The sequence below is a fragment of the Limulus polyphemus genome, unplaced genomic scaffold, assembly GCF_000517525.1.
Source record: "Limulus polyphemus unplaced genomic scaffold, Limulus_polyphemus-2.1.2 Scaffold290, whole genome shotgun sequence".
NCBI classification, from domain to species: domain Eukaryota; kingdom Metazoa; phylum Arthropoda; class Merostomata; order Xiphosura; family Limulidae; genus Limulus; species Limulus polyphemus.
In genome coordinates this window covers 518553-543753 of record NW_013665900.1, presented here as the reverse complement: position 1 = coordinate 543753, position 25201 = coordinate 518553, and the positions used below count along the sequence as shown (strand labels likewise).

The 25201-nt window shown below is 32.1% G+C and overlaps 1 protein-coding gene across 1 annotated transcript in view; it reads left to right on the top strand.

Moving 5' to 3' along the window:
- LOC106457086 (histone deacetylase 6-like) overlaps positions 1-24550 on the top strand; it is a 93026-nt gene extending 68476 nt beyond the window's left edge. Inside the window, exons 23-33 of the mRNA XM_022382905.1 lie at positions 3264-3332; positions 6039-6165; positions 8724-8783; positions 9911-10092; positions 10545-10620; positions 11102-11161; positions 11553-11642; positions 12539-12645; positions 20721-20788; positions 21915-21963; positions 23955-24550. Of these exons, the coding sequence (XP_022238613.1) occupies positions 3264-3332; positions 6039-6165; positions 8724-8783; positions 9911-10092; positions 10545-10620; positions 11102-11161; positions 11553-11642; positions 12539-12645; positions 20721-20788; positions 21915-21963; positions 23955-24003 (937 nt within the window). The 3' untranslated portion in view covers positions 24004-24550. The remainder of the gene's footprint in view (positions 1-3263; positions 3333-6038; positions 6166-8723; positions 8784-9910; positions 10093-10544; positions 10621-11101; positions 11162-11552; positions 11643-12538; positions 12646-20720; positions 20789-21914; positions 21964-23954) is intronic.
- Positions 24551-25201: the final 651 nt, after the last annotated feature.

The window sequence follows — 25201 nt, the reverse complement described above, 5'->3', positions numbered from 1 at the left end:
TGGTTTCCCTCTGGTCATTGGCAAGGTGGTCCAGCTTTTCCCAATGGTTAGCCTCTTTTCTGGTTGGTTCATTCGTCCTTCCTACATGAAAGTTTCTCAATGGAAATGGAAATTTGTCCGTCACTGGTTTCTGGGTCCAGGGTTTCCCCTGATGAACCTCTGTTCTTAGTCATGCAGATTTCCTCTCTCTTGATGTTTGGATTTGGGGTCTTCTGTTTCCTTGGTCTCAGAATTTAGGGTGGTCCTGTTACACACCTCTCATTTTTCCCTGTTGTGCTGGCATTTACCTCTCCTACACTTTATCTGTGAATGTGTTCCTTCTGGATTTGTCATCTGCCACAGTGGGCTGCCCTTCCAGATGGGAGATATTAATGTGGTCTTGGACTGCCTCACTTTGCCTATGTTCAAACCTCTCTCCGAGTGCTCCTTGTTTAACCTTCTCATATGTTTCCTTCCTCCTCATATTTGCCTGTGGATGTCAGTGGTCTGTGTATTTGCCATCGATGTTCCACATACTCTTTATCCTTCTATATATCTTCTCCTTTTTCTGGATCATTTTTCCTCCCTAACATTTCCTTTATTTAGCCACTTTCCCTTCCTTCCATTTCACACCTTTTTCCTCATCCTGATCCAGATCGACTTCTATGTCTTGTGTGTGTGCTCTTCTCTGTTATATTTCCTGCATGGCTTTCTTCTGTGGTGTCCATGCCTCCCTCTTACTTCCTTGGCAATTGCCCTCTGTTTGTGTTCTTTCTCCTTCCTCCTTTGCCAGCTAGGTTTGGCTTTTCATTCAGTTAGCTTCCTCCTCTTTATGGTCTTCCTCCTATACTTTGTTCTGAGTGTCTTCTCACACAATTCTACACCTTACCTTTTCATTGGCATTTCATCTTCATCGTCCTTTGGAGGTACTTCTTCAATCAGGCATGTAGACTACCCATGATATGTTCATCTCTCACTATTTGCATTGGATCATGGTTTTCTTCTTCTTCAGGTTATTGTCTTCTGCCTGTAGCCATTCTAGAATATCAGTGAGGCTTTGACTGGGTAAGTTTTTTCTTATTTTTCCTTTACAGGAGCCCTTTTCTCTTTTATTAATGCTCATTGTTTGGATCCCACTTTGTGGCGAGTGGTGCCTGCCCAGGTATTCTTTAACTGTTCAAATCCATACTGTCAAGCTATGTGAACTTGCATATCATAATTCCATTGCCATGCCATGCACACTGCAGAGATGGGGTGTTCCACAAGATCATTTGTAGGTTTATCCTCACGATAGCATTGCTTCATAAGTTTGCTTGTCCCAGACTGTACCCACCCATGGACTACATTGGTAAAGCAGAAGGGGATAGCTGTCCATCCATGCTATGCCTTGTATTGAATAAATTGATATGGTCTACTTTTAAAAATAGTGTTTCGCACTCACCCATTGCAATGTCTCAAGTGTTGTCGTTCCTCCAGACTCTCCACTGCCTTTTCCCCCTTTTTCTTCTAGTGGAGTTTGAGAGTCCTTACCATTTTACAGTTCCAAGCCTTTGGGGTGGTGAACCATGGAGTCATCCTCCTGAATGTATTAATGAAATACAAAATACAAACAAAATATAGAAATGATTATACAACCATTCAGTTGAGAGTAGGATGGTGCTGTTCTGCTGGTGTAGATGATGAAACAAATATAAATGGGAGTGAGCTGTCAAAATTACAGTTCACCTTTTTGATTGGGATCCCTCATCCTACCCCCATGTGGATGTCAGTTCCTAGTGGCTGGGTTTTGGATTTAGAGTTGAACCAATCAACATAAATCCTCACACATGTATTACAGATGTCTATGTTCTTCCCTCAATTATACTCTTGTTACAATCTTCTTTCCTACCCCCGGATTGTTGTTGACTTGCTACAGATATGATCCTCTTTCCTGCCCCAACATGGATGTTGCTTCCCGATGGCCTTGATTTTGGATTGTAGTCGACTTGCTGTTTGTATGATCCTCTTTCCTACCCCCCACATGGATATTGGTACCTGATGGCCAGGTTTTAGATTGGAGTTAACTTGCCACCAGTATGATCCTCATTCCTCCTCCCACGTGGATGTATCAGAAATACATTTTTTGTATAGAAAAATTATAACTTAAGAAAGGTTGAGTTTCTTTTTTGACTGAAAATGTTTGGAATACCTGCTTAACAAAATATGAAAGTAACTTCCATAGCAGCATACAGTTTGAAATATTACATGATGCTCATAATGTTTCTGCAGTACAGTAAGTGAATGTTAAGCCTGTTTGCAATCAAAGAGGGAGACATTCCTCTCTACCAGTGCAAACTTTTCTTAGATATATTCCTTAAATACTAAATCAATAAACTAATATACTGGAAACCCAGGTAAGTAAAAGCATTGGCCCAAATGAATGAAAGTTTAATTTATTTAAAATTTAGTACCAGATTTTGTGGGTTAAGCACTGTTGTTTTGAGATACATTGAATCTAGAAAAGGTGCTTCAACACTAATAAGGACAACTAAAGTTAAATTAAAAACATGAGAAAGATATATATATATATATATAATGTTTAATATTTTACATTAAATCTAACTGTAGATAGTTTAGGAGATGTAACTATGGCATTAAAACATCTGTAAGTCTAAGTGTAATTGTCCACATAAAAAAGATTTAGGAAGTTAATAAATTATGAACTTGGGACACAATAAATAGTCCATAAAATAAACAATATACTTTTTAACACAATACAAAAACAATTTTCAATGACTTTTGAATAGGAATTTTATTCAAAATATAATTGTCTTATGTCTGTCAACATCAGTTTAAATTATATTACTTTCTTCTAAATCATTAATCTTCAAGTTATGTTCTAAAGCTTATGTGGAGTTAAATTTAATGTTTTTATACTAATATCAAACATTATAACTAAACATTTAGTTCTTTATGATATACATACAGCAATGTGCTTAAGTTTCTATGTTCTATCTCAGGATCTTGTATTTATTCTCTTAGTAAAATATCTTACGTAATATATATACATTCTCCTAGATATTTTACTGGAAGAATAACTACAAAATCCTGAGATAGAACATAAGAATATAAGTGCATTGTTGTATGTATACCATAAAGAACTAAGTGTTTAATTAGAATGTTTGATATCAGTTATATAAATATTAAATATATATATATGTGTGTGTGTGTAAATAAATAGTTATATACAGTTATTAAATTTCTCTTGTAAACATGTTGAAGAGACTTGTAGCTTTTAATTTCAGAATCATGATAATTGACTGGGATATACATAGTGGAGATGGCATACAATGTGCATTTGAAGATGATCCTAGGTGTGTATTTTTTACTGCATAAAAGTCAGTATATTAAGGTTAAGATTTCATTTTCAATTACTTATTATTATCCTAACATCATTTAGTTAATGTCTTAAATTTATACTTTACTTCTTGTCATCATTTGTTACTGGCCTTATCTAGTTTACTTCCTGTTATTCTGTTTTTAACTTTACAATACCTGACAATTTTACATTAAACCAAGTAGAATGGTTTAATAGTAAATTATCAACATTAATTACAAGTTTCTGTTATAATTAATTTCCATCACTTAGAAACATATTTATGTTTATTTTCTGTAGTAGTGCTCTCATTTTCATCAGAAATTGTACCTTTCTTTGCTTATACTTTCATGAAAATAGGTTATATACTTGTGTCTACATGTTTACATGAACATAGTTATAATGCTTATATAACTTTTTATTTACATTATTAAAAAGACATACAACTGCATAGCAATGAAATGATTGTTTACTTGGGACATTATGGGAAATCTATTGAGATATTCCCTTGCAGTTTGATGCATCATTTTGAGATCACTGACTGTTACTTGTATATGTTAAGCATAAATTACTAGAGAATAGAATTATTTAAAAAGTTCTTAACTTGTTCTGTCACTTATTAGGCTTGTGCCAATGCTTAACATAGTATTATACTTTTATGTCTACACATTCATTTAAACATGATGTTATAGTTAGAAATTACATGTTCTATTTATGTGATACTATGTGTTTACATGAATGTAACATTATTTAAGAACATGTTTATATTAGCAGAGCTGATGAGAGGGGGGGGGAGGCAGCTGACCCGGGGCCCAGGGTCTGTTGTGGGGCCTGGCAGTGGAATATTCCAAAGCTCACTAGAAATGCATATTACATAAAATGGCAACTGCTTTTTCATGGATACATGAAGAAATTTGTCAACTAAATTTATTTTATGAAAAATCAGCAAATATTAATAAATAGAATGAAAGGGGGCCTGGGCTGTCTATTGACACCCCTGTATATTAGCTTAACTTGTACTTTTGTAACATGTTTACATGAACATTAAGTTATGCAACATAAACATGATATTGTGCACTTGTGTGATTACTTGTTTACACAGTGTTTTTACTTTTATATATTTTTGATCTTAATAAGACTGGCCTGCTCTGCACCTTGTTAATTTTTCTACATATATGTGTAAAATGGTTGTATTACCTAATTAAACTTTTCAAATGTAGCAAAGATATTTTCTAAAATATTACTTTTTTCTCAGAAACATTTTCCTTACTTAGATAAGAACAACTACTTTTTACCCCAGAAAATCAAAAGCACTTTTAGAATAACTCAAATTTATGGCATTAACATTAGAAAGTTTGGATGATTCACTTTTAAAAGAAACTTATAAAACAGGTAGTTGTGTATGCATTAGTTACATAAATCTGAAAATAATATCAACCCTTTAAAGTATTCTAATGACTATAGCTACCAATCATTTTCTTTTAATTCTTTATATATCTATGGTATTGTGCATGTAAAAGGTTTTGTGGTAAATTAAAACTGCAATTATCCCAAAGGTCAAAGTTATGTATATTTGACAACAGTTTTGAGATGTCTTTTGCTCACCACTGTGAACCTATATTTATATATGATTTCAAGAATATGTACCATTAATACTACTCATTTTTTCATGTGAATTCTTGAGCTAACAAGAACAAAACACAAAATAATGTGAAGCTCAATCTATCATTTGATTTACCACTCATCTCTGAGTTAAAGCAGTTTTGGGGAATTCCACCCTCATTAACTTTGAGCAATGACAAATATAAAGAACAAGACTATGCTTCATACATAGGTAGATTGTATATTATATGTATGGTGTTGAAATGTCTTTTACTCCATGCAGTGAACCTGTATTTACATATGATTTCAAAAATATTTAGCATTGATTTTCATAAAAAGATAGTAATTCTGAATATATAAAAAATAAGAAGATAAGAGTGAGAGTCATTCAAAGTTATAATTTTTATCAATCTTTCTAATTTAATTGTTTTAGTCTAACAGTAGAACCAACCATTTTGATTGGTGACTTGAAATTTCTACAAGCCAAACCTGAATTCAAACTGGCTATTTACAATTAGATATTTAAATGTTTTGGATGTCATTGATTTGACAGCTCCACTGAATTAGGAGGTAGTTACCAAATTTGACCTAATATCATGGATCAGGCTGCAAAAAAAGGTGAAAACCTAGCAAATTTTATAAATTCCTCCTTAAATTTAATGTTTTGTACAGAATATGAATTGAATGTAATAAATACTCATAAGCCTAAAGGAAAAGATTAAGTTACCCAATTAAGTGGTCCTTAGTTAAGGTTATTCAGGTGACATTTCTGATTGTAATATTTAAGTAAAGATTCAGTTTGAACTACTGATCATGTTTTGAGCAGCTTGGGTAGATTTTGCATCACAACAACATATTCTCTTGTTAATATCATGTTAAGGTTATTCAGGTGACATTTCTGATTGTAATATTTAAGTAAAGATTCAGTTTGAACTACTGGTCATGTTTTGAGCAGCTTGGGTAGATTTTGCATCACAACAACATATTCTCTTCATTGGGAGTTTTCAAATGTTGACAGATATCAATTTGATTTTTACTTTCTCTTAATATGCATCAATCATCACTTCAGAATGGAGTATTAATTGTAATTCTATATTGATAGGATTCTTTACGTATCGGTACGCCATTATGATCGTGGAGATTTCTATTCTCGTGACAGTGGAACCAATTTTGATTTGGTAGAGAAAAGCAGAGGAACTGGATATAATATCATTATACCATGGATCAATGTAAGATACCATTAGATCCTTCAGAAAGAGAACTTTTATTCAGAAAATTATAGATGGTGTAAATAAAGGTTTTGTGATGTAGAATATTTTAGTAAGTTAGCTTGTAAGTGTAGCAGCTTTATATTTCAAATTTTTCCTCTGAAGGAAAGATTTATTAGTTTTCTAGAGAAAAATGTATCAGTATTTCAAATAGTGATTGTGAAATGCTGGTGTATTATGGGAATTTGCCACAAAAAATTAAAATTGGCTTTCTTTTTTTTTTCGAGCAAAAGTGTAAATTGATTGAAGTATTTTCAGGCTCATATTATTGTTTAATTGTGTTTCTATTCTCTTAATGAACTAAATTTACTTTGATTCACATTCAGGGTTTTGTATTTATAGTTTGGAAATGTTCCTTTAATTCTATGATGCTCGTATTCTGGTTTCAAGTTGTAATATGTATGTTAACTTCTGTCTTTTCTCTGTTTGAAAAAGCATATGCAGTGGTTCAAAATTATCTTTTACTTTTATTGTAATTAAGAGCAGAAAACTTTTTTATCATATTTATGTATATTATCAGACTTATATAATTCATAATGATTAATTCATTGAGTTTAATTTTTAAGTTCATAAAAACACTTTCTCAAGACGCTCCATGCTTCTTGAACATTCTTTAGGTTTTTGGATCTTGAAGTGTAGGGGCATGTTTTTGGGTAGTGGTTATGGTGCTGAAGATTGCCAGTTATTGCTGGTAGTGAGATAGTTATCAAATCATTATAAACATTTTGAACATGTAAATCATATTTTAATGCCTGCTTTTTGTATTAGTCAATTTTTTTTATTGTTGTAAATAAAATACTTTTGTCTTTTTCTAATGAGCTTTGGTACTTTAATACTTACATGGCTTAATCATTAATTCTCAGTTTGTAGCTGTTGTAGGCCCCCAGGAAGTAACACAAAATCAATGACTAGGGTAATACCACACTTGGCATTTTGACATGGAAATATAACAACTGAAACCTTAAATTCCTAAAATCGTTTGCCTTTTTCCAGGTTTTAACAGTAATGTCCCAACAGAATGCCCTATCTAAACTGTGCATAGTAATTTGCCAGTTCCAGTAATTTTAATGTACAACTTTTCTTGAGATGTTTAAAGTATAAACTGTTGGTGTTTTGTATGCTTATGATTTTAAACATACATACATAACTTGTTTTAATAATGCTGTTATTTAATTACCTATCTACCTGTAATCATGATAATGTGATTTCTAGATTGTGATGATATCCACAAAAAAGGATTTGAAGACATTTTCCTTTATAACAAATCTATATTTAAATGGTGTATGCTTTGTTATGTAATAGCTTTAGTTTAATAGTTAATGATGTAATTTTTATACTGAGATGATTCCATAAGCTCCAGGTAATACATGAAGTTCTTGTAAATAACCTTAACATTTAATCGATTTTTTATTGAATTTTACAGCATTTTTATGAGTAGCTTTTATTTGGCAAAACTAAGTTTTAGTTTCAAAATATGTTTCATCAACCAGCCAGCCAACCAAGACTGTCTATATGCTCAGACAGTTACCAAGTAGAATCAAAATGTGGTGCTATTTGTAGGTATTTTTTTAATGCACCTATGTTTGTAAGTTATGAGACTGTTAATTATGACATTCAGTCTTTGCATCACTTCTCTAGATCTCCAATTAATCTAAGTAACACACTGTAAGAAACTTTGTACATAGTTTTGTCCTTTCCATTTGATGATTGCATTTTAAACGGTTACTAGGTTTGATGCTAGAGAATGTAATTTACTTTTGACACAATCTAAACTTTGTTGATGCTGATGTAAAATGCTATTCAAAGATAAATACTGTATAGGCGTGTTGCTATATAATATCATGTGTTTCCTATGCATGATGTAAAAATAGAGCTGAATGAACATGATCACTTTTTTAATTATTTCATAATCTATAAAACTAGAAATTAATATAGTTTATGTTACAGTAAGTTTTTATAAACTAATTTTTGCCTTGTGTTAAATCATTGGGTAAAATTGTAATTTATGTGTAGTTTAAAAAAGTGATAAATCCATCTATTAAGTGTTCACACAACTGAAATTTAAAGTGTATAAAATTTATACAGAAGTATTTTAAGTTTATATTTATCATATATTGAAACCACTGTCCATAGTTTTAATGGAATTTATGATCTTTATTTGTTCTGTTAAACACCCCCCAATGTCTCAGCAGTAAGTCCCCAGACTTGCTGTGCTAAAAGCCTGGTTTCAATACCTGTCATAGGTGCAGCACAAATATCCAATTATGTAGCTTTGAGCTTAGCAACAAACAAGCAAGCAAGTGTTTAATTAAGTAATTTTCAGTTTTATTTTTCTATTTTATTACTTGAGACTTCTTTTAGTATATGTGTGTGTACCCTGTACTGCAGATTTTCAGTTTCATAGTGATTGTTTTTATTCAAAACATTTGTAATATATAGAGCAGTGTGATTTTTTCCTTACACTTTGCTTAAAGCTGTCACCTCTATTGATTTATATGTTTTCTATTGATTGATTTTAGGGCGGGCTTGGAGATTATTTATCAGTCATTTTTAGCATCATTTTACCGATTGGTTATGAGGTTAGTAAATAAAATATCAGTTACAATGTTTTTTAAAGTTGGATGTTTATTAATCCTTTGTATTGATTACAGCACATGTTCCTTATTCTTACTTATTTATTGCCTATTAACTATGTAACAGTCACACATGGTAAAAAAATATTTTATCAATATTTCTTTGAATGATCATTATTGAGTATGTCTCAATTATTTTTCTCTGCTTTCTGACAGTTGATTTAATTCTTTCCAGGCAATTGGCAAAAAATCTGTTTTAGTGCTCTTTGTAAAGTTTTAGCAAGGTACCACAAGCAATTCTAGAATGAAAGTACTTATTTAAAGCTCTAGAATAAGATTAAAATGTATAATTTTGACAACTTTCAAAAGTTAACTATAATCAATCTTGTGTATTTTTTCTAGCTAATAAATCCTAAAATTGTATAAATGTCCAAAATTTTTATAATTAAATTTCAATTTCAAACAACTTTTATTTGCATAAACAATAAAATAACAATGTGGAGGTAAGACTATAAAGAAATGTTCTAGGCATTGTTGATGAATTCCCAATCTTATTTCAAACAGTTTATCTTTATTGTCAATTTATTCCAACTTTGGTATTTTTATGTGATTGTGATGAATTAATCATGTTTCTGATTTTTTCTTGTCTCATGTTGATTACTTAAAAATAATAGTTATTTCATTTGTATTTAAAATCATATCAATTTTTTTTTTCATTTATTGAGCAGGAATAGGCTATGAAATTAATAGTTACTGATTGTTTGAGCAGTGTTGTGCCTGTTAATGCAAGTTGAAGGGAATATGCTATCAAGTTCATAAAGTTACTGATTGCATAAAATACACAAGAACTGTTCTTTATGTTTAAATAATTTTCCTTTAATTGCAAGCTTTTGACCCTCTTACTGGAGCTGTCATTGGGCAACATTGTACTGAATGATATAGATAAATATTATTGACTTCAAATTCTGTTGAATGTTTTATGTTGTCAGACTGACTGTTCAGTTTGAGTTATTCTTCATGGGTCCATAAAACAAATGCATCATCTGTGTATCTTAGCCATATACGAGGTTGATGAAGATATGGTGTTGCAGTAGTGTTTTCAAAATGCTGCATGAATACTTCTTCTACTACAGGTGATAAAGGTGAACCCATTGAAGTACTGTTTGACCAATCAACTGGAAGTAATTTGCATCAAAACAAATGTCTTGGATACTGATGGATTTGCTTCAATGAGAAAGTGTAACTATTACCAGGCTATTCATAAATTGTCTGTGGATATTATTTGGTCAAAAATGTGGTCAACAAATTCTTGTGAGTTTTAATTGAATATGCCAAATCTAATGTTAGTAGTTTTAGCATGCTAAAAAGAAAACTTGGCTGTTTTGTAAGTTAGCACACCTGTGTAAGATACAATAGGCTGCATGGGTACATTTAGTTTGTGTATCTTTGACAAAACCTTAAATCTTTGGGGAAATTGAATAGTATGCATAGAATGTTCTGGAAAGTGTCATGCTTTTTATTTTTCACATTCCAAAAAATTCTCTATTTAGTCTTTTTTTTCTGTACATTGAGTTGGATCATAAGTTAGTCTTTGGTGAACTGTCAGTCAACAGTTGTTCTACCTTTTGTTCATAGTCATGTCAGTTTAAGAGGACATTAGCATTTCCCATATTGGCAGGTAATATAACAGTATCTCTGACTGATAAATTGTACTTGATGTTTCTCGTTATTGAGATTGCTTTGATGTTTTACCTTAAATTATTTCAGAACTCAATCACAATTGATTACCATTCACTGTTGTGAGATCTACTATATTTGTGACTTCTTGTGTGAAAGTAATGATGTAAGTGTAAGGTACTTGTTTTTGGATGGGAAAAAATTAAGTCCAAGAGATAGTATGCTTATTTCATTATCATTAAGATGTTTGTTGCTTAAGTGAATGACTATTTGTTTATTTAACTTCATTCTTTCATCCCTGTTACATCTGTATAGCAGTTAACTTTGTGAAACTTGCTAATTTGTCTGTTTTTACCTTGTGATGTTCTCAGTCAGTACTGATTACAATAATTCTTGTGATATCTGTATAATCTTTAACAATATAACACCAGTGCTTTCTCAAGAAGTGTAAAGTATATATTTTCCTGTCACCTGTAATATATATATATATATATATACATATACAAGCCACCACTGTTTGGCATATTCACATTTTTAAAGTAGATATGTGCTATAGTAACATGTATTCCCCCTTTATCTTTTTCTCAGACAAAATTTGCTTTGTAATGTACTGTTTGATATTAAATCTACTCTGTCTTTCTCTGTAGTTCAATCCAGAATTGTTAATTCTGGCATCAGGTTTTAATGCAAGAAGAAATGCTGCTTTGGTGAGTTTCTTTAAATAATATGCAACTTTAGGTGTAAGTAATTGTCTATTAACATCTGATCAAAGCAAGCTACTTATGTTGACATTATTCTTAATATTGGTTGGTTTAGATGTGGTTTTATGGTTTAATTACATTCACAATATTTTATGTGTGAACTAAATTATTTTAACCATCTAGATTTGAATTATTAAGCTAGCATAAAAGTATACTTCATTTTTGTTGAAATTATTTGGAAATTTTAAGTAAAATTAACTTAATTGATGTAATTTTTTCAATTTTCAGATTTAAGATTTTTATTTTAGAACACACTCTCACCCATATCTTTATCTCAGCCAATGGTTATTTAAATGTGTTGGAGCACTTTTGTTTTATTATATATATGTCTATATAGAGAAGCTGTTGTGTCTCTCCCGAGTGTTATAGTCACATGATCCACTTGCTGAGTTCTTTAGCTAATGGAAGAGTCATATTATCTATAGAGGTAAATTTTCTTTGGAATAGTATGGATAAAATCTAACTTTCTATACTTGTTTTACTTATTTTATACATAAGTTGGATCAAACAAATAGACAAGAAAAGGAATATTTATCATGAAGGATTTCTTGACATTTTGGTTTTGTTATGGCTACTAACCATAAACATCTTGCAACTTAATAGCATGTAATTTTTTTCATAAATATTTGCTTATTATTTCTTGTAACTATATATTTCAAATTTTGATGATAGATGTCAGTGATGCAGCATTTTAATTGAATAAACTTCAGCAACCTTAGGCAAACATTTGAAGAGTTAGATTATATAAACTACAATGAATCACAGTTATTTTGAGTAATCTTAATCTATTTTAAGCCATCTTAATAAAACATTTTTCAAATGTTTTAATGGAATATATCTTTGAACTGAGTATATAGTTTGTTAGACTACAGTTCTAACAATTAGTAACATTAAGATATAATCATGTTGTGGGTGAATGAGTATGATTTTAGGATCTTGGTTTAATTTATATAGAGAGAAAGTAAGAGGCTGTGAAAGAAATCTTATTTAAATGTGACTGTATACTGATAAAGTATTAATTATAATACCTAGAATATACTGCAAATCCATATAAGTTAAGTTATAAGTTATTTATTTGTTCAACTTCATTTGTTAAGTTTTTATTTCCCTCTGTAAGTACTTAGGCATCTTTCTACCCCAAAAGAACCTACTTAGAAGCTCATTTATATAACAATAATAATAAATTCATAGAAAATGTATACTTAAAGTTGATGAGCAAAACAAATTTACAAATGTATCAGTTTTTTTCTATATTGTGCCTAAATTACAAAAACAAGGTAACATTTGACCTCTGTGTCTAAGTTTTATTTTTGTAATTTTCAGGATGGATACAATCTAACCGACACACCTGAAGCAGTGTGTTGTTGTATAGATGCATTGTTAGGAAATCCTCTTCCTCCTCTTTCAGAGTGTCTCCAGGTGTCTTCTAGGTCAGCATAATATGTTTATGTTTCAGCTCTTATTAATCCATGTTGAATAAGGTAGTAAGAAGTGATGTTGTTATTTATCTTGGTAGAGAAGAAATAGAAGCACTTAAGCCTTTTTAAGTATTTCTTATGTAAAAGGAATATTCATATCACATGATCATTCAACTAGAACCATGTAGAGCACATATAGCCTGATAAATCCTAATTTTTTAAACTTTGTACTTGTTGTGACCTAAAGAGAAATGCATTTAAGAGATGGCTGTGTTAACATTGGAGTTCTAATGTATTGAAGGACTAGACAGAAACAACTAAAACACATAAATATAATTTCTATCTTAAACACAAGTCTGTCAGGTATAACTGCTGTATGTAAACCTTAATTAGACTTTTAATTAGTTTATATAAATAATGTTTTTTACTAAAACTAAAATACTCTTTATTTTCAGCATTAGATTAATGCCCATAAATGGGAGTTTCATAAAGTAAGTAGGTATTTGTTTAATAAGCAGTGTAAAAAATACAGGTGTCTTAAATTATAGAACCACATTATTAGAATGAGGACTATATAAGACAACTGCAGTTTGTAGTACAATGGAGACTAATGCCTCAGGTTCGCCCATGATCAGCTGCACCATTGACATGTGGAACATTCTTGGCTCAAAGGACATCCAAGAAATAATTAATTTCTGCTCATTCACTTCACTGTCTCCTTTCTTATGAAGCACACTGACAGTCTCTTTAAACTGTCGAAACCACCTTTGGTCACTCGGGTAGATACAATCTTTCCATAGACTCCCTTTTCACAGTGTTTTATTCATTAAAACATTTGATGCAGTTTCCGTATATTCTCCTGTTTAATTAGATGTGAAACGTGAATTCTGGAATGGTTTATAAATAATACAACTCATTAGTGGAGAAATGCTGTATTATGGTGTATTTTAAAATATCTTTAGGAAACTAAACTCAGGATTATACTTGCAGATTTCCTTTCCACTGCAGTAAAACCATTTTAAGAAGGCAAACATCCAGAACTGGGATGTCTCTTGTACCAGAATCAGAAGTAACACAGCAATTAAAAAATACAGTATAATACCATTTGTACATGTGAATTTTTTACTTTTTAAAATTTATATGAATATCAAATGGGTATTTACCACTGAAATACTAAAAGTCTTTCTTGTTGAGTCATTTCATGCTGTCAACAATGTAGAGCATGTGTCATATTACTTCACTCTCCCATCTTCCACATGACTTACTACACATGCCTCAGGAGAACATACGTAAATCCAGTTTTCCTGCAAGTTGTCAGATTCCTTGTTTGAAGTCATGATGATATATATTCATCCTGGTTGTGGGAAGAGAGTGGGAACATATTTCCGTGGTAAGTACCTGCATGAAATTAATTTAATTCTAAGAATGTAACATCCAAATTAGGTAGATTTGCTTCTGAAATGCTAAAACCCAGAATATTTGCACGAAAATGGAGGAGGGAACTGAAAGTATCATAAGGAATTCTGGTTTTCCAAAAAAGTAAGGCTCTTAGGCAGGATTAACAATGAGCAAAGTTAGCAGTACAACTGTCAACATAAAAACCTTGCTTGTGGTGGAAATGCAAGGCCTATATATCTCCTGATACATACACAGTAAGTCACATGGAAGGTGGAGGATGAAGAACTTTTGGCAGGTTGACACATCCTGCACTATGTCAAGGATATTTAGAATCTGTCAAATCCTTTATATCTATTTTGTGTTTGTAATTCATTGATGTCAAGGCTATCAAAAGTCCTCTACAATCCACTGATGTCAATGCTATGGAGATTTCTAGAAGACCTAAGTGATAGACGTATAAATAGCTGCAACCAGATGAGCAAAAACAGAGTAAAAGTAAAGCCATGTGAAAGAGAAGTTCGGTCAGACAAATTTAGAAAACATAAAGTAAGTTCCTGACATTTGGTGAGCCATGGCCAGGATTATGCAGTGGTAAACAGCAACAGAATAAAATGTGAATGACACTGGAAATAAGTAGGCCTATATATGCACAACTGTAGAAGTAGTGCAAATAGTGTGGACATTACAATCATGCTATATAACCATGTAAAATTTTGATAAATTGATAGAAAAAGAAGAGCATCTCTTTTTAAAAGACAGTAAACTCTGAAAGTTCATTAACAAGAACTAGAGAGAGAAGAATGGCAACAGAGAAGAGAGGAGGAGAGACAGAGAAGAGAGAAAGAAAAACTGAAAGGAGAGATGGAGAGAGAAGAAAATGAGAGAAAGAAAAGACTGGAAATAGAGAGAGAAAATAAGAGCACAAATTGAGAAAGAAGAAAAGAGAGAGAGAGGAGAGACTGCAAATGGAGAGAATAAGAGCACAAATTGATATTCCAAAGCTCACCCAACCAAAGGAAGAAGGACCCAAGAATGACAACAGAGTCAGGGCCAGCTGACCCAAGCTGCCCAAATTTGATGAACAGAAAGATTACATAAATGCTTTCCTGGAGAGATAAAGAAAGACTTACCCAAACTCAGAATTGGGACAGAGGTGACTGGGCAGTCTGTCTCAGCCCACTTCTCACAAGAAAAGGCCTACAAGTATATGCAGGCATGACATTAGTAGATGCCATGCACTATGACAAGTTAAAAGTGGCTTTGATGAAACGATATGAACTTACTGAAGAAGGTTTTTGCCGGAAGTTCAGAGAAGTCAAACCTGACACTGGAGAAACTGTATTTCAGTTTGTGGCACATCTACAATAATACTTCACCAGACAGACTGACATGGCCATGTGTGAAAACAGTTTTGAGGGACTGGCAGATCTACTAATATGAGAACAGTTCCTGATCACGTGTTCAACTGACATGTCACTGTTCCTAAAGGAGAGAGCACCAAAAGGATGTGGCGGAGATGATCAAGCTGGCTGAACAGTATATGGAAGTCTGTGGAGGGAGTATAACTGGCAAGTCCAAAAATATCCAGTTAAATTTGAAACCAGTGATGGTTGACCAGAAGCAAGAGACTACCAAAAATGACAGGAGGTTAATAGACAGAACTGATCATGATTGATCAGTGCACGACTAATGGTTGGCTCAAGTTAGGAAATGAATCAACAGTGCCAGTAGTGCTTTGGAGTATGTGACAAACATCAAGAGGTGATACCAAATCACAACATGCCAGTAAGTGAAGGCTATGTTGAGGACAAGAAAGTAAAGGTTCTATGAAATACTGGGTGCAGTAGTGCAGCAGTGAGAACCAGTCTAGTATCTGATGATCAGTGGATAGGCAAAGTACATCTGTGTGTGTGTGTACTAAGTGAAGGTAGTTTCCCATAGTAAACTAAAGGTGAATACTCCATATTATGTACGACTTGGTGATTGGAAACATACCAGGTAGTAGAAATTTGGAGGAACTGGACAGAAAGAAGATTGATGAAGCATCTGCAGTCACCACCAGAGCTCAAGAAGAGAAGAGTAAAGAAAGACCTTTCACTGCAGAAACTTTGGGACAATGCCCTGGAGAAAGTCGAACACAAGACAAAAGGGAAAGATACTTATAGATTAGAAAACAGAATCACCAGTAACTTCCATTGGTTGGAAGTTATTGGAGATGTGAGTAGATTCTGCAGGTCATGTGACATCTGCTAAAGGACAATACCTGAAGGGAAGGTAGCCTAGGTGCCATTGGGGGAGATACCTCTCATAGAAGAACCATTCAGCAGAGTAGCTGTCGACTTGATTGGACCACTAGCACTTGTTTCTGGCAAGGGCAACCAGTATGTGCTGACAGTTGTCGACTGTGCGACACGTTATCCAGAAGCCATAGCACTGGTGAAGATAGAGACAAAGAAAGTAGCAGAAGCCCTTCTGGAGGTATTTTGCAGAATAGGCTTTCCAAGAGAAATCCTGAGCGACAGAGGGACCCAGTTTACTTCAGAACTGATGTAGAAAGTGTGGAGACTCATCAGTACTCGGCAACTCTTCAACCCCCCCCCCCCTCATACAATGTGAGAGAGTCAATGGAGTTTTAAAAAGCATGCAAAAGAAAATATGCCAATATATATAACGTGACTGGAACTAGTACTTGCAGGCAGTATTATTTGCTTATTGAGAAGTCCCATAAGCAAGTACAGGATTTTTACCCTTTGATGCAAATATTAAAAGAGTTATGGACTGGAGAAGAAGAGTCAGAATTAAGGAACACATACCACTATGTGTTAGATCTCAAAAAACTGACTGGATGAGACCTGTCAACTCGCTCAACAGAGTTTGTATGAGCTCAAGGCAATTAGAAGCATTTTTATAACAAAAAGGCCAATGATTGATGTTTCAAGGAGAAGGTCTTAGTTCTGCTGCTCACAGTCCACAACAAACTCACCCTGCAGTGTAAAGGACCTTTTAAAGTACAGGAAATACTCAACAGAATGGAGAACAAGGTGAATGTGAATGGAAAAACCAAGATCTACCATGCCAATCTATTGAATAAGTATTTTGAGAGAGAAGAAGGTCTAACAGGTGCAGCTATTGAAACAAAGATGGATTTTGCAGGTGTGGCTGTCATAGATGCAGAACCAGAGGACAGTGACTTTGTCTTAGAAGATGAGGACCTACATCAGTGAGGAACTGACTGGCAAGCAGAAAAAAAGAGCTACAAGACTTATTATGCCAATACGCAGATATCTTCACAGATAGACCAGGAAAAACAGACCTTGTGCAACACAAGATCAAGACCACAACCAGGGATTCAGTCAAAGTGAAGCCCTATCAGATGCCTTATGAGAGATCTGATAAAACAGGAAGTTGAGACAATGTTGGAAGCTGGAATCATTGAGCCTTCAAATTCAGCCTACTGTTCACCAGTTGTAATCATGAAGAAGAGGGGTGGATCAAACTGCTTCTGTATAGACATCAGAAGCTGAATATCATGATGAAGTTCTACTTCGAACCTATAGGCAACCTAGAGGCTATCATGGCAAAACTAGATGGGGCCAGATTTTTTTCAAAGATCAACTTCAGTAAAGGTTATCAGCAGATCCAGGTGAAGATGGGATTTAAAGAGAAGACAGCATTTGTGACACCATATGGATGTTACCAATTTAAGCAGTTGCCATTGGGGTTAGTCAACTTGGCAGCAACATTCAACTGCATGATGAGGAGGATGTTATGCAACAACACCAACATCGAGCACTATGTGGATAACATTCTGACACACACACTGCAAGATAGGAAGACACCTGAAGATACTTACAGAGCTGTTCTAGCGAGTGAGGGCAGCAGGTTTCACCATCAGACTATCCAAGTGCTACATTGGATATTCTATGCTGGAGTTTGTTGGACACAAGGTGGAGGGCCAACAGAAGATAGCCATGGAAAAGGAGACCATTAACGACATACAAGATACACCATCTCCGATGACCAAGCAGCAAATAAAATTCTTTCTGGGGTTAGCAGGATAATACAGGAAATTCATCCCAAACTATGCTGAAGTTACTGCACCATTGACTGACCTTACCATGAAAGGTTTGCCCAACAAGGTGAAGTGGGAACAACCACGCTAGGTGGCATTCCAGAAATTAAAGAACATGTTGGGAAGTTTGCCAATTCTTAAAATGCCAGACTTCAACAAACTATTCATTGTTCAGGCAGATGCTTCAGGCATTGGGGCAATACTCATACAAGAACATGAAGATTGGATGTTTCCGGTAATATATATATATAAATAAAAAGCTGTTAAGTAGTGAGAAGAACTATTACATGATTAAGCGAGAGTGTCTGGCCATCATATTTGCTGTTCGGAAGTTCCAGAACTATCTATACATAAAGGAGTTCATCATCCAGACAGACCATCAACCACTTGCATAAATTCAGAGGTGCAAAATCGACAGTGCGAGGATCATGAGGTGGGTGTTATACTTTCAGAACCAGAGGTTCTGCATTGAAGCCAGAAAGGGGACTGCAAATGTTGGTGCAAACTGTATGAGTAGACTTTGAAGGTGAATTGAAAACATTCTTTGTATATACTGAAAAAAAAAGTAAATATTTCTCTTGAAGAGGGGGCTTATTGTCAGATATAAAAGACTGTTTAGTGTAGGCAGAATTTCTAATTTATTTATTTTGTGCTTGTAATTCATTGATGTCAAGGCTATTGAGATTTCTAGAAGGCCTAAGTGTTAGACGTATAAATTGCTGTGACCAGATGAGTGAAAACAGAGTAAAAGTAAAGTCACTTGAAAGAGAAGTTTGGTCAGAGAATAGTTAGAAAACATAAAGTTGACCATCATGAGAGTGAATGGCCTAACAGTTGATATGTTAGAGTGAGGTTAACAGTTTGAAAGAGATAAGGAGAATAATTAGTTTTATCAAAGGGTGTTCTAAACTAATTCAACCTGCCTGTGTGGACTTTGATAAAAGGCAGATGATTATTGGAAGTACAAAGAGCATATGATTATTGGAAGTACAAAATCCAGGTGATTATTAGAAGTTCAGGATACTACTGTGGTAACTCACATGACAGTATAAGTGAATTATACATGGATACTATTATGATAGAAATAGAGAAAAATAGTTCAACTTGTCAAATGAACTTTAAAACGATTGAATTGGCCTAAGTGGACTTTTGACAAGAAGAAGAGAACTGTATAGTGTTTAAGATGCAACTATAATCTCCATAGTGTAAAGAATTTTTGTATACATTTAACTTGTTTTGAATATATATATTATTTTAAAAACAAGTGGAGTGCATGCAGTTCATTTATTGTCGAATTTATTGCCAACATGTCACAGACACCTACTTTAGAAGAATCCTTAGCCCAACACACCCATATATTTACTTTACTATGCATTTCTACTAAAAAGTAAATTTTCAATAGAATCTAAAGTCACATGACTCTTGACAACACAAAAGCCACTCAACAAGAAAAAGCTTTTAGAGTTTCAGTGGTAAGTCTACCTGACTTAAACAATTAAAATGTTTTACATGAGAAATGTGCAGCTTCATTCTATCTTTTAGCTTAAAATATCTGTTCTATTTATGAAACTAATCACGATTTAACTAACTTATATAATGAACTTCCTATTCTTTGGTAAAAAGAGTAGCCCAAAAGTTGACAGTGGGTGATGTTGACTAGCTGCCTTCCCTCTAGCCATTCACTGCTAAATTAAGGATGTCTACCTAGAGAGGAGAATCACTGATGATGCATCAGCATCTAATGTGCCCCAACTGTCATATGTGGCCTTTGGACTCAAAAAAAAAAGTTTCATTAATATGAAACATAACTTGCATTATTAGCCATTTAGTTCAAATTAAATATTCATGATACTATGGTCTGTAGTGTGTAATTGGATAAGAGAACAAATTACCATTTATACTTAAGTGTAAACAAGAAATAGATCAGTGAATAATATATGTACATGTGTAAACTAATTTGGATGAGATAAAAAACATTTAACTACCTACTTTATTACAAAATGATGTACAATTCAAGTTCTAGATAGAATAATGAAGTAAAATAGGATAAGTTACGTTTTGTTAGTTTGATAAAAAAAATTATTTTTGTATATGAATTCTAGTACATTACATAATTTAAATGTCAAGACTTTAACATAAAATATTTTTTATTAGTTTGAAAATTTAAAACTTAACGTAAAGAGTACAATGATTAGACTTCAGTAAAAAAGCTTAAAGGAATTCTAATCAACTATGTGAAATATTTTGGAGATTTATTAAAATCAGGAAGACACTTGTGTATAGTTTGGATACTGCTAAAGTCAAAAAGTATTGTCTATTAGTAAACATATACATTTTTATTTTTTCTCAAGATATTGGAGTTAAAAATTAATAATTTATTCCTAGCAAAAATGTTAATTAAACAAATTTAAATAATGAAATATTTGTACCTGCAGCTGTATGATTGCAGTTCAATATCTTGTGTAGTTTCTGTACATAAATTATGGCTTAGGGCTAAACCTAGTTGTGTATATAAAAAATGTCTTACTTCATAATATTGAAGTAAAGTTTAATTAGATATTTTAAGATTAAATATATAAGAAATATGAAATGATAGTATTTATTTACATTATTGTAGTGCTGTTGACTCAATACAAAAAATATTCCATGTCCTTAAAAAATATTGGAGCTGTCTACAGTTTGATGGCAAGTATTTCACTAGTGTTTCCTTTATCATGCATATCCATTCTTTCATCTGATTCTTTTTTAATTAACATTATTTTATTAAAGTTTGCTTAATCTAACATTGATATTATTTCATCATTGTTTGCTGTTTGTAACATAAGCTTTAAATCATCTCTGCTCTTTCTAATGTAAACATTTATTTTCATTAACATTTAAGTTTTTAACATGGATATTACAATTTTGTAGCCTGTTTATATGTAAATATTGTCCAAGGGTCTCCATCTTAGATTTAACTAAAATGATATAATTATAAATCTTAAAAATATATATTAAAACTAGAATATATGTACAAAATAGGAATTCACTTAGCATTAGAATTGTTTTTGTTGTTGTTTTGTTTTTTGTATAGGTATTGTATTTTCTTATCAAACTATGGAATAACCCCAGTAATAAATACAATGTAGGAATTAAATTAAAAATTATTTAAAAACCACAATATGACAAGTAATTGATTCATACACCAAATTCAGTGTAATAACTATCACTCAGTTTATATAGGGGGAAAACAAACAGAATTATAAAAACAATATTTTCTCTGTAACTTTAAAAATTTCAATCACAATGTCAGCTTGTAAGACATTAAGATACTAAGTAAGGAACAAGATGTATGAAAAAGAAAAACCTATAGAAGTATTATTAGTTGAGCATTAGCACAACCAACAATGAATGGATATCCAACTACCCTCTGTAGTTATACTAGCATTAGTACAACCAACAACAAATGGATATCCAGGTTCCCTTTATACTTAGTAATGGGATGATCTCACCATCTAAGGCATTGTAGGAAGTTTCCTTATTACTAACAATAAATCTATATATTGTTTATGTTTATCCTTAAAAATGTCTTGCTCTAAGATAAAACCATATGTGATGGAATATTAATGATTTTAATAAATTTCAGTTAATCATTTGAAGCTGATTTTGGGTGTTTACAGTTTTGTCGTTCATTGAATATTCATTTAATCTATAAGGTTTTCCGGTCATTGTTTTTTAATTATCCTAGAAACTAAGCTAGCAGTGCAACCTCTGATTTCATTTGGATATTAGTCGTAGATGTACATAATTCTGAATTATGTTCTGGTTTTAGTTGACCTTCCAGCTTATGAACCTCATCTAAGTCCTTCTGAAGTATCTAGGTGAGTATTTGGTTTACATACTTGCCATGTGCTTAACTGTCTATGAATTAGGATTTATTGTTTTTCGTGATTGACATACTTGGAACACACTCAGACTTCAGAATACTAAAGTAAATATGAGTAAGTAAGGACTGTGATCTCACCTGATCTAAAAATTATAACAAACTTTGGTTCTTAGACCTTCATAAACGTTTTAGTTATTTTGTATTGGCTTATTGTAATCTTCTAAACATTTTATTTTCAGTACTGGTTCCAGTGTTAACAGATAATCAACAACTGATTTGTTATTTACTATTTGAAGTATAATTGTGCCTTGCATTACTATAAGCAGTTCATTTAAAACTTCACAGTTGTTCCGCTGATATGTTTTTTTCTATAATAATAACTTCATTCATATAATTACTTGTTCTTTTAGTGGTGTCCAATAGGGTTTTGATGCTCACCAAACTTATGGTGATCAGGTTACCATATTCACCACATGATACAAAATGTATGTAATATTAACAAACTTATCCGTGTCTGAAATGAGGGAAAAATATTTAGGTAAATTAGAAACCTTCAAAATCATTGAAAACATTTTCTACACACACACAAAAGTAAATTTGGAATATTAATGCAAAAATAGAATAAGAAATATAACAGATGAAGAGAATCAATTTGCAACATGTCTGTGGCTGACGAGTGTCAAATGTATTGGACAACACTGTTCTAGAGTGATGCATATTCACATAAGTGGTGAATATAAAAATTATAATATATCCCTTAGCATTTTGATGCTTTTGTGGAAACAAATTTTACTTAGTAATTGTAAAATAAAGGTTTTAGTATAGCTTTTGTACATTTTGGGCTCTTTTGTTTCAAAGTTAGTACAGGTGATATTAGGATATAATGCTGTAAAATAGAATTATTAGTATGTCTTCTCTACATGTTTTTGTTTTATTTCTTTATTGATAAAGCAATTTTATCAAATTGAAATGGTAGTATATCTTGTGTGCTTTTTTGGGTGATTATTTTCTAAAGTTACTACTGCTGTGAAATAAAAGCATTTGTATTTTTTATATATCTATTTTTTGATGATGCATGAGGCACTTGGCTAATATTATCAAGTAAAGATATGGGTATTACTTAGGTATCCATGAAATTCCTTTGTTTATTGTTTGAAATAAATGTTACTTTTTTTGATATAGTAAAATGATGCTGTTAGACTTTCTTGCATACATCTGAAATTTTCAGTTTTTTTTGTTACAGTTATCATTGTGATGAATTGAGCTGAGTAAAATAATGGATTATCGATGAGCAGTGATAACATCAATTAGAGTCTTGTAACCAGTTAACTTGAAACTATCTAATTAATTGAAATAATGAACTCAGTTTCAGAGAGATTCAGAACTATGTTGTGATGAATATCCTGTTATTCATACATCACATTATTCCACAAAAACTATTTTCATCAGAAAATGCCACAGAACTAAGGAAATAAAATTTTGTATCAAAAAGCTTAAAGTTGAAAATGCCTAGCAGTTTATTATAAAATCTTGCAAGGACTCTCCTGTTAGCATTAATCATTGGAATTAACATATAAAAATTTGTATGGAATCTATTAGGACACACCTGACAGCATATACTAGCTTGTTAGGACTCTCCTATTAGAAAACATGTAACAGTTAACATATAAAATCTTTTAAGTATCTGGAAATTAGCTTATAAAATCTTGTTAGAATGATCCCAGTAGAGAATATATTCATAGTTATTTTGTTTGGATTACTAAATTTATGTTACAATATATAAATTAAATTTTAGAGAACCAACTTTTAAGGCAAAAACATTTGAACTTAGTTTTATTCTTTCCATATTGATAATTAAATTTGAACTAGTAAAACGTTTGACAGCAAGTAAAATCTTCTAAGAAGTGCTTTTACTTCTACTTTCAAGAACCTTATTATTTCTTAGAATCTGATAATAATTTTTGGTTATTTATACCTATAATTTAGGGCTCAAAACATTATGTACTACAAGGAAAATGCTGCAAGGTGGTATTGAGATGGTGTTACATTGGATGTCATATATAAATGAATTAATCAAAAGTTTTGTCAATAGTAAATAATTTTTCTAATCTTGACTTGTAATTTCGTCATCTGTCAGGTAAAATAAAATAAAACTAAAGACTTTATAAGCCAGATACTTGAGAATGTGAAGTTTCAGATTGAATGTTGCTTAAAACTCATTTTGAACTTATAATTATTGTGGGTTTAATTATTCTGAGAGCTAATTTGAAAGTGTTGTATTATTAAGTAGATTTTGTGATAATTGACAGGTTTTTCCTTCTGTTTCTTTTTCCCAACCCAGTTTTTAGTATTATAACTCTTCAGACTTACCTCTGAGCCACTTGTGGGCAAAACATAGACAGTAATACTTATCACAATGTTTAACTTGGTATGTGTCATATATCATGATTTGAAATTTTACTGTATATGAAATGTGCTGTATTCAAGATTTTTTATATTTCAAGGATTTGCGAAATTGTCATTCATCTTTGGAAAAGAAAAAATGTATATGGACATTTTTTGCAATGAATGTATTTTCAAAAACCCAGTTAATTTGTACTGAAAATGAAATAAAAATCATATACAAAAAACATTTCTATTTAGTTAAGAGAAAAATCAAAATTTTTTTTGATTTTATCTGATAGGGGACCTAATCCAGTAACACTTTAAACAAAATTTTTTTATGAAAAGAAATATTTAATGAACATAATCTAAATGAAACAATAATATTTGCATCAAAAACTTAATGAACATTATTGTTTTATCGTGTGATAAACAGAATATAGTTTTGATAATTGAATACCATTTTATTGCACAAGTCTTTTGTCTTTAGAAAGTTGCCAAAGTAAACAAAATAAGATAGTACTCAATAGTAGAAACAGCTTGGAAAACATGGCTTTGGTTATTTTCTGAAGCAATAAGTACTGATGTATAGAAATAGTTGCAGTGCATAACTTAAAAATATGCTAGCGCAGATAGCCCTCATGTAGGTTTGCACGAAATTCAAAAACAAACAAACACACACAAAACAAACTGAACAAAGCCGAACAAGTTTAGAATAAAATAACCACGGTTAATATAATTGAAATCATACATGGTATGCTTGCTTCTAGTACAATGTTGTTTCTGAAAAGTTGGCAGACCAATATAAGTGTAACATAGATGTTAAGTTTGTTTGTTTGTTATGGATTTCG